The sequence below is a fragment of the Grus americana genome, chromosome 10, assembly GCF_028858705.1.
Source record: "Grus americana isolate bGruAme1 chromosome 10, bGruAme1.mat, whole genome shotgun sequence".
NCBI classification, from domain to species: Eukaryota; Metazoa; Chordata; class Aves; order Gruiformes; family Gruidae; genus Grus; species Grus americana.
In genome coordinates, this window is record NC_072861.1 from 10,894,772 (window position 1) to 10,905,024 (window position 10,253).

Here is a 10,253-nt window from a genome sequence, read left to right on the forward strand (position 1 = left end):
TGTGCTGGTGAGTGGGGCACCCTGACCCGTTGTGCGATGAGAGGTGAGAGCGTGACCAGTCCCCGGCAGGCGTGGCAGCATCTCTCCCAGCGCTGGCGCAGGGCTGTGCAGTGACAGTGTGGTCACAGCCGCGCTTTGCACTGGGCCACCATCTGAACCCTGCCTGCAAATTGGCACTGTGCAGGAGGCACAAGTTGGGTGTAGCATAAATCTTGGTGTGTTTTTTATGGGAGTTTTGATGATTCGTTAGGCAGTTGATGGTACTCGCAGCTCAAAGGGCACAGCGGGGATGCAGGGGAGGCTTCTAGCCAGATGTCTCCCTGGTGCTGTGCCCTGTGCAGATGCCACCACTTGGCTGCTGTTTTCTCAGCCATTTTATTTTACACCACCAATAGTGAAGGGCCCAGCCTTTGCACCACGAAGGTCCTAATCCTAAATTTTGCCTAAATGTCCAGCAAAAAGCAAATGTTACTGCATTTGCTCCGTAAATCCAAAACGTACTCAACCTCTAGTTCTAGAAAATCTGAATGATCTCTGATGCAAAGAATACAGGCTCAGGCCACTACTGTGGAAAACCCCCCCGCTACGTATGAAAAAAGTACAGTCAACATCCGATAACTCGGCGTTCCGCTTGAGCAAAAGGGCAGCCTGGGGCTTTGTGCAGTCGGCGCCTTCCGCGGGCGGACCCTCGGGGGAAGCAGCGCGCTCTGCCCGGCAGCGATGCGGGACTCGCCGGCCCACGGCCGGCTTCCCCCCGCCCGGCTTTGCCTTTTTATGGTGCCGGGCCCCGCCCCGGAGGGAGGGGAGCGCTTTCCCCAGCGCCCCGGGGCGGGCTGGGCTGGGCCGGGCCGGGCCGGGCGGAGGGGCCGCCCTGCCTCTTAGTCGGCAGCAGCTGCTGATGCGGGGCCGCAGCCGCCGTGGGCCGCCGCCATGCCGGGCTCGCTGAAGGAGGAGACGGCGCTGCTGCTGGAGGACTACTTCCAGCACCGCAGCGGCGGCGCCGCGCTGCCCCCCAGCCCTACGGCGGCCACGCTGCGGCGGGCGGCGGCCGAGCTGGAGCGGCAGGAGCGGCCCTTCTTCCGCTCCTGCGCGCCGCTGGCGCGGGCCGAGCCGCGGGAGGCGGCGGCGCTGCTGGGGCGGGTGGCGGCGCAGCTGGAGGCCGACGGCGGCCTCAACTGGGGCCGGCTGCTGGCGCTAGTGGTCTTCGCCGGCACGCTGGCCGCCGCGCTGGCCGAGCGGGGCTGCAGCGACGGGCCGCGCTGCCTGGCCGCCGCGCTGGCCGCCTACCTGGCCGAGGAGCGGGGCGAGTGGCTGGAGGCGCACGGCGGATGGGTGAGCGGGGACGGGGGAGGGGGGGGGTGTCGGCCCGGGCGCGGTGCAGACACGCGTCCCCGGGAAGACCGAGGTTGAGGAGCCGGGAGCCCGGCCTGGGGTGGGTGTCGGGAGGCCTGGCCCCTTCTCCCCGGCTGCAGAGCAGGGCAGCCCCCTGGCGCCGTTGCCACGGCTTACCCGGGGGCGGGGGGAACTGCCCGGGAGACGTGCTGGTGTACCTACCCGTGATGGGCGTGTGCGGCACCCCGGGGAGGTCCGCGGGAAAGGCTGCAGGATGTCTGCGGGTCTGGTTAGTTCATAAAGACGTGCAGCGGCACACGCTGGCGTATTTAAGGTGCCCGCGTGTGTCTGGGGTTGTGCCTTCGCCAGTTCTCTAAAGGTGCTGGCAGCCAGCTTTGTCAGGCCGCAGCCTCCTAAAAATACAGGCGTGATGGTGCCGGCCTGACGGCGGGCAAGGTTTACCTTCTCAGGCGACTGGATTCTGCAGAGCAGACTGGCGCAGGTCTTCTCCCAAGTGTAAACACAAAACACCGACGTGCCCGTTGTTAAATACGCCAGTGTGTGAAGCCACCCGTCTGCGAGACCTGCCGCTCTGGTTCCTGCTTGTCCCGAAACTGGTCAGGTCGGGGCCTTGGGAAGGTGTGGGCGATAGCCTTAATGCGGCTGTGATGTAAAGCGATGGCTGCTATTGCTTGTCTGCCCCTTGAGATGTGCGCTGAAAGTACGGCTTTTAAGGCATCTGTGCGGCTCTGCCTGCGTTTCCAAACAAAATGTCAGCTGTCCCACAGAACAGCACATTTCCTCTTTTCAGTCCTAGTGGAATATTTGATGCCAGTACAAATAAGCACTAAAAATAGAAAGGGGGGGGAAGCAGCCACTGTTCTCGTTGACTTTTCCAGAGACCAAAATGAATTTGGTTTTCCAGTGGTCACTGGTCTATCTGACTGCTCAGAACAGTACAGTGCTTGGCTACGACCTACGCTGTCACTTGGCAAAATCACATCGCGTATTCACACAAATTAAAGTGTAAAGAACAAAGTTCCGGAAGAAATTAAGAGTATAACTTGTTTACATAGACATCTGCGGAGCAGAGTTCAAACGCGACCATCTGGAGCTGTGTTGCTGCCACTTCTGATTATCACAAATAACGATCTGGGAGAGCAGCTGCCAGCTTTGCTCTGTCATAGGTCAGCTCTGAGCAGTGTCCACTTGGCCCTTCCAAGAGTGTGTGTAATCAGTCCCGCATCCACTGAGATGGGACCGACCTCAGGCTCCTGTCTTTCAAGTGGAAATTTCCATATCCTGTGTTTCAGATGCTTTCTCAAACTTGAATGAGGGGGAACAATGCTGGCAGCTCCCACCAGAAACTTGCCTAAAAGGGTGAAAATAACATAACGACATGCTGAGCAGCTCGATAGGAAGTTTGCAATTGTCTGTTGAGCAAAACGTACAAACATTTGTAGCTACTGCTTTCAGTCGCCTTGTGCGAAGGCTCTCACAAAGCATTTTTGTGTGCCCAAGGCAGCAGGCTTAGACTTTCATGATTAAAATAGAGACTTCTGCAGCTGATAAATGCTGGGCTGGGAGTGTGAACCAGACTGTGCTCAAAGACTTGTTAAAAGAAATCCGATTAATTGTAAGCCAACCAACTCAATGTCCTTTCTCTTGCTTTTCTAGGATGGCTTTTGTCGCTTCTTCGGCAGACACGGCTCCCAGCCAGCAGACCAGAGCAGCACCATAAGCAACGCGATCATGGCCGCAGCGGGGTTTGGAATAGCAGGATTGGCTTTTCTCTTGGTGGTGCGGTAGGCTGATGAATGGATCTTGCCATGGGAAAGTACTCTCAAAACTGACAAATTACCAGATTTCACTCTATTTTCTATAGAACAGACCCCCTAAGAAGAAGTTTATATTTTTAAACTGGCTCGGAAAGCTGTCTCACCAAATCCTTGGCTATAAACTGCTTCACTCGCTACCTGGTAACAGCACAAACAAACGTGTACTAAACCACCATTTGTGCATGTTCAAAACCTGTCGTCTCCGAACATCCTCTGGACTTTCTTTTTGAAGGTGTAACCTAAACTTTAGCATGGTTCATGTACTGTAACTTCTGAGTGCTCAATGTTACGCTATGAAAACGTTATGGTGGACTTGCTACTAAACCCTCTGTTCGAGATGTCTTATTTATGTGGAGGCAAGTCTTCCAACCTGCCTTCCATTAATACTGTAAAGCGGGCGAACGTTGACTGTGATTTAACATGGTTTATGGCTTCAAATGCGGTGCACAGCACTTGTTACTGAAAGGCAACTCATTGGTTGATTTAGAGCAATTAGTGCCTGTGATGCGAGAGGCATTGGGGCTTAATATGACATAAGGCTGATTTCATTACACTACAAGAAGATAAGTATTGATACAGTAACGGCTGCAGTACTGGTTCTTACTGAAAGGAATTTAAATATTAAACCTTAATTGGTATATTGAAATCCAGTGGAGGCTGGAATTTCTCTGGATTTCCTTGACAAAACGAGAATTCCATATATCTTAATATATTTTTGAAGTATTTATCACTGTATAATACTTGTAGCCATGGCATCTTTATTTTTGTTTAAAACTTAATGCTGGTTCTTGTCACTCTAGTGCGTATCAAGCGTTGTCTTGTTTGAGTAATATTTCACTCATTTTCAACATGCTGCGTATTTCCTTCAGTGGTTGTACAAATTGCCTTATGTTTCTGGTAGCTTTTAATAACGTTCCTGGGTTACTCATAGCGTGTACAATTTTACTATGGTAACTTCAAAGGTGAATAAATGTTAAGTATTTTTATTTTAAAAAACTCTAACTTCTTCTCATTCGATCGGATGGGTGATGGCACTCAGGCAGCGAGTGTTTCGGTGGTTACCTGGATGCATCGCTTTGTACCCACCTTCCTGGTGCGTTGACCTGAAACGAGGAGCTGTGCAGCACCAGGGCAGTGGGATACCAGTCTTGGTTGCAGAAGAGTCCTGCAGTCAGAACTTAGGGGTAAGCCAGCCTAAGGGGAAAATCCAGTCCAAAAGGCCCAATCTTCACCACTGCGACTGGAAATAACCTGGTGGTTTTGTAGGCCAATGCTTTCCAGAGTTTACTGACATAGCTGGGTACAGACAGGCTCCTCTGAGAGCTGTTCCTGCTTGTAGAGAGCCACAGAGCCTGTCTTTCTTCTCTGCCAAGACTTGCTGCTGCCTCTCTCTTTCACACATGCATGCTTTTTTACTGAAACTGGAGTTTCTGGTAGGAGTTACGATAATGACTGAGCAATAGGTGACAGAGTTCAGCCCTTCTCAGATTAGTAATACTGAGCAGCTGTAATTTTTGAGGGTGTTGGGCTTAACGCTTTCAAAAAGTGGTTTTGTGCTCCTGTCTCCAAGTCGGATGTTTGTGCAGCGCTGGTGGCTCTGATGCCTGTGAAACAGGGCAAGCCTGCTGTCGGGCCGCCCGCCAGCCCACTGCTCTGCCCTTCCCGAGGCTATGGCCCTTCGTGGGAAGAGCAGCTGGCAGGTGGCAGACTTCCTCTTGGGAAAGATCAGCCTGGCAGCCGGGCCACCCTGCTTCTCCTTCTGCTGGCCACCGGGCCCCGGGGGAGGTGTGTGGTGGGGGCTGCGGGCCCGCGCTGGACAGAGCGGTGTTGTGCCAACCGGCCGCAGATGCGGGGAGAAGGACAAAAAGGGACATTCAGGGACAGTAAGTCCCGCGGAGGCGGGAAGGCACTGGCGGTCCTCCCCCTTGCGCCTCCGGCTCCGAACAAACGTCTGCTTGTTCTCTGACTTCCAGTTCTCTAAACTCTGGCTTGGCTCCTATCGGTGAAAGGATTAAGACCCCACGATGGGACTGTCACGCTCAGTTCCTCTCTTAAGTTCCCACAGGGATAGCGCCTGCTTCTGTGGCTGCGGTGTCTGAAGCTGGGAGGGAGCTGGCTGGTGCTGGGAAGCAAAGGTAGTTTCCAAAATGTGGGATGCTTAGGGGGATGTGGGCTGGAAAGCATGACAAATGACAGGGCAAGAAACGCTCTACACAGAGGTCAATTGTTGAACGGAAACATCCTGCTGCAGATCTCAATGTCTCCCCAATATCAAGCAGGACAAAGATAAAATATCAGTCTCTTGATTTCCAGTGTAACCTGACGTGGCAGGCCCCACAAAAGCAATAGCAGAGAGGACGTTATGCTGGTTTTTACAGCGTGCCTGGAAAAGAGAAGAAAACAGTCTGGAAACATCCTTGAATAAAGTCACATCAGCCTTTGGCATAAACCTGACCCTTTACAAGGCGCAGCTTGGAGAGTGTCTGCCACTCTTCCTTGGCCTGATTGAAGCAGGGGTAGGTTTCCTAACAGCTAGAAGAACTGGGGGTAGTTTAGGAAAGCTGAAAGACTGAGTCAGGAGACTGCAGTGCAGCTTAGCAGCACAGCCTCTGCTGGCAGCCCGCACCCAAGGGTGCTCCGCTCAGAGCAGTGGATGCAGCCCAGGCCGCCGGAGCCCCGTGCTCCCTGCCCTGGCATTGGCAGGGGATCTGCCCGTCCCAGCCGGAGCTGCGCTCCCCAAGCCACACTCTGCTGCCATGGGACCGTGGTGATGGAGGATTGAAGACCAGGGCCTAAATCACTGGAGCCCCGTTGATTTCAGGGCAGTTTAGACTAGCATACATTTGCCTGACGCTTCTGATTTTTTTTTTAATTTATTTTTTTCTCCATTTCAGCCTGACCGTTTGTCTCAATGAAGTCCTGTATTTCAGTTGAAAACTGCTGCTCATCCCCTTTTCTGCCTCAGAAAAGGAAAGCAAGACGCTGCTGTTCCTTTCTTTAAATGCAGAAGGAGAGTAGGTGGTATTAAGTACAAGGCTGTGTCTAATCCTCATGACAGCTTTCAGATCTTCAGCGTTGGTGTACTCCCCGGGCAGGTGGTGGATGCAACAGGCCTCGCTCTGTCTAACGATTTGCATGCAGTAATTGCTGTAGGTTCTGCCGGGGTCCCGGTGTGCCTACGCCTGCAGAACCCGTCAGTCATGGGTCGCTTCGAGGCGCCCGAGAGCTGGGCAGGGTCTTGGGTTCGAGGGGAGAGGGGCGGAGGGAAGTGGAGGTCGCCTGGCTGCTCCTACCGGTTCTGAGTCTTTCCTGCTCTGCTGTGAGACCTTTGCAGGGCCAAGAGGTGGAGAAGGCGGCGTTCCCAGTTTACAGGGGTGTTCCCAGTGGTCTTACTGGAGCTGTTGGTGTTATCTCCTGGTGCTGCGCCTTCTCCTGACGTGGTTCCCTTCTAAAGGGGCATCGGTTGTAACCACGGGTAAAGGCTGCAGTGCTGTTGCAGGAGCCCAGCTGCCTTCTCATTAAAGGAAAAAGCAATCTATTCATTACACTTCTCGAAGAGCGTTGAGCTAGCCAGTGGGTTTCTTTTTGACTTGGAAAAAATGAGACGCTGTTAGAGCTCAAAAAATGTGAGTTGCAGAATGGTGTTAGATGGCAGTTTGTGAGCTGTTTCGCTGTGGCATGCAAAAAATCTGGTCTGGCGCATCTCGCTGAAGGAATTGGTGCTGGTGCTGTGTCCTTTTCTGCCCACACATGCTGCCATCATGAGGGGGTACAGCATGGGTCTCACCTGCAGGGTGGTACCCAAGCCCGGGTGGGACAGGAGAGCCCTGTTACAATTGGGCAGCCAAACCCCTCCCCCCCCCGAGAATCACTGGAAGGAGAAAAGATCAAGTGCGTGGCATTTATTCACATAATTTCACTTCTTCTGTTCATTCAGTTTGGATAATGAAAACAAACTTCTGGTTTTCACTTCTGTGTCTCTGACTGCTTTCTGTACCAGACTCGAGCTGTCACCCTCGCAATGACACGATGTAGTGTGGGGAGAGCAGGCGCAGCTGGAAACAACTTGCTTTCAGGTTTAGTGTAATTCCTTCATAAAAACTGCTGTTATCGGGAGCACTTAAAAACGTTACCTTCAAACTTTTAACAATGATCCTGTCACAAACTGAAGTTCTTAAATGAGAACAGAGTTAAAAATAAAAAAAGAAAATCCTGATTTACTTGAAGTCAAACGTAGGAAGTCTAAAAATCAACTGCTGAACTAACAAGATCGTTTCATTGGATTTTTTTCTCTACCTGGGCTTGGTCTATTTGTTTTAGTCAAATGAGATGAGGAAGAGAGGACCTGGCTTTCCTTGTCAAATAGGTCTCCTTTCAAACAGGCCATTTGTTTCTGCCCAACCTGTGGTAGGTTTCTAGCGCTACCGCCTGTAACTGATACTTGCCAACTGGCAGTCTCATGGGTTCTGGATGCTCACCCATTTTGTGTAAGAGCTGACGTGCGTTACACATTTCTGTTAGTTAAGAATTAAACCTATTAAAATGGCTGGTTTAATTCAGTAGGGGACCACAGAGAAGCCTGCCTGCAGAGAGTCGCTGTAGGCACTGCCCAAAGTTTATGCTCTGGATTTTAATCCCTTTAATGATTCTGACCTGTGACAGCAGTTCACTTGAGGGAGTTCCTGTGTGTGACCCAACCTGCCCTTTTGTTTGTCTCTGCACAGCTCAGCACATGGTGAGTAACAGCAGGAACCCCACACCCTGCTTACAGCTTTTGGATACCATCTTTTTTTTTTTTAATTTTTTTTTATAAAATGTGTCTTATACCCAGCAGGGTCTGTAGGGAATGATGGCCGGGTTCAGTCTAACCGCGGGGAAGTTGTCCGTGCTGCATTGCACCTCAGGGACCAGGCACGGTATCTGGAGCTCTGCTACGGGCAGCCCGCTCTGCAGCCTGACACCAACGCCAGGAGCTCTTGCCGGCGCTTTTAATTTGCAATGCAGAGTAGCAAAAGTGCAAAAGCGCTTGGCTTCATCAAAGTGCTAGAGAGAAAGCAGAGCCTGTAGTGTGCTGAGCTAATAGGCTGGTTGGCTTCTTCCTTGTAGCTGTGAGCGTCTTCAGAAGAATCCCAGACTGCTGAAATTAATTTCCGAGCATTAATTGTGAAGCTTTATGATGACCCCATTGGAAACTCCTAAAATACAGGTACCGCCACGTGGCTCTGGTGAGGAGTCAGTGCAGGGCGGGCAGCGTTAACTCCGTTGCCAGCAAAATCTCAGTCAGCACCCGACCTCCCGGCACATCGGCTGGACCCTCCTGCTCCTCTGGCCGGACATGGCTGCTCTGTGCCCCCGCCAGCCCGGGGCGTCCCCACCTCTCCCGACACGGCGGATGCGCTCCCCGAGGTCCCAGCAGCCTGCCTGCGGGAAGCGTGGCCGTGCCTGGGATGCACCCAGTGCCGTCCTGCCCCCGGCGCACAGCCACGCCGCCTCTTGGTGCCAAGCAGAAGGCTGCGAAGGAGCGGTCGTATTGGTGCTATACAGGGTGGGTGGTGGTTAGATGACTTTCTAATGATTATAACGCATGAGCAAGAGTGAATTCCACCAGTCGGGTGTAAAATAACCTTGTAAAACAGTAGTGACGAGGCCAGCGGCAGCCAAGAGTTGACGGTGCTTGACACGCGAGGCAAACTTGTTTCCTGCTATCCAGCACATGCACGGTGGGTGCTTTGATAGAGACAGGCGCTTTAAATGTTGAACCTAATTATCCTGGGAGCCCACAAGTGCCGTGGTGCCTCGGGCATTTCATGCCCAAGCTGGATGGTGGCATTTTCCAGCAGAACGTGGGATGTGGCCCAGCAGGTGCCCAGCTCTGGAGGAGGGCTGGATTCCTGCCCGGACTGTGCCTGTCCCGTCTCCTCACGCAGCCCTGGATGGCGGCAGCGCTGGGCTGGGACGGTGTCCTCTGCGACGGGGCGCGGGGCTGTCGCACAGCCCTGCAGAGTCAGCCAGTCAGTGTGTGGTTTCTGTCCCAAAATTCCACAGAAACCCCTGAGCTTTCTGGTGTATGAGAAGCCTGTAAAACATGTGCAGGGTTTGAATTTTTTCCTCCTTTTGTCTGTTCGTTTGTTTGTTTTCGGGGCACGTAGGGGGAAGAAGAAGAACGTGTACCTGCAGCAGCCCTGCTGGCAGGGCCAGCGTGAGCACCCCTCCTGCGCGGCTGCTGCTCAGAGCAAGTCACGCTCACAGCCGTGGCATGGAAACACAGCATCCTCAAATGTTCTTACTGCCAGCCACGTAGGCAACCCTCTGCCATAGCAGCATTACCTTCCCCTGGTCTAGAGAAAGAAAAAAAAAAATTTCTCATAAACTTCAAAAAGGGCATAAAATAGCACAAAACTAGCCTGAATCTTTAAAAAGAAAAAAAAAAAAATCCTCTGGGGTCTTGTGTATTGTCCTTGGTGATGTTCAGAGCAGAACACAACCTGCCCCTCTGAAACCCTTCCGGTGTTCCTGGTCGCTTTTTCCAAGTAAAGGTCTGCTCCATGGAAGGAAAAGGTTAAATGTGGGAGCGAGCAGGGCAAAAGATTATGTGAAACCGAAATCCCGGTGCTGTTTGTTCTGCCATCTGCTCCGCACTCCATTCAGGGCTGTGGGTGGTTTCCCATAGTGCTCCTGCTCCCCTCGCTGCCGGCGCAGGGCTTTGAACTCCTGGAGCGAGCTGGCACTGCAGAGCCAGGCGGGATTTGCATCTCCTTTCTCCCGGAGGAGCTGCCCTTTGGCAGGGCGAAGCTGGATGCTGTGGCCTGGCCGGTGGCTGCGGGCAGTGCCGCTGGCCATACTGGGGCTGCCGCTGACAGCCCGCTCCAGCAGCAATCCAGAAAGACGTGGACCTCAACACCTCCGGCACGAACAGCGTGAGCACCCGGGGGTGCTGGGTCCTGGGCTGTGCCCGTGCCCAGGCAGCCTCCGCTTCCCTGGGAGCGCTCAGTGTTTCCATCTTTGGAGCGACGTGCCGGCGGTGTGGGGTGCTCCCCGGCGAGCGGGGCAGCCTGCGCTCGTGGCCGCCATCTCCGCGAGCCA

At 53.4% G+C, this 10,253-nt stretch overlaps 1 protein-coding gene across 1 annotated transcript; it reads left to right on the forward strand.

The window, feature by feature from the left end:
- Positions 1–830: 830 nt before the first annotated feature.
- On the forward strand, positions 831–4,166 carry BCL2L10 (BCL2 like 10). Its single transcript, XM_054836653.1, has 2 exons — positions 831–1,332; positions 3,010–4,166. The coding sequence occupies exons 1-2, from the start codon at positions 931–933 to the stop codon at positions 3,139–3,141; spliced, it is 534 nt and encodes a 177-aa protein (XP_054692628.1). The 5' UTR covers positions 831–930; the 3' UTR covers positions 3,142–4,166.
- Positions 4,167–10,253: the final 6,087 nt, after the last annotated feature.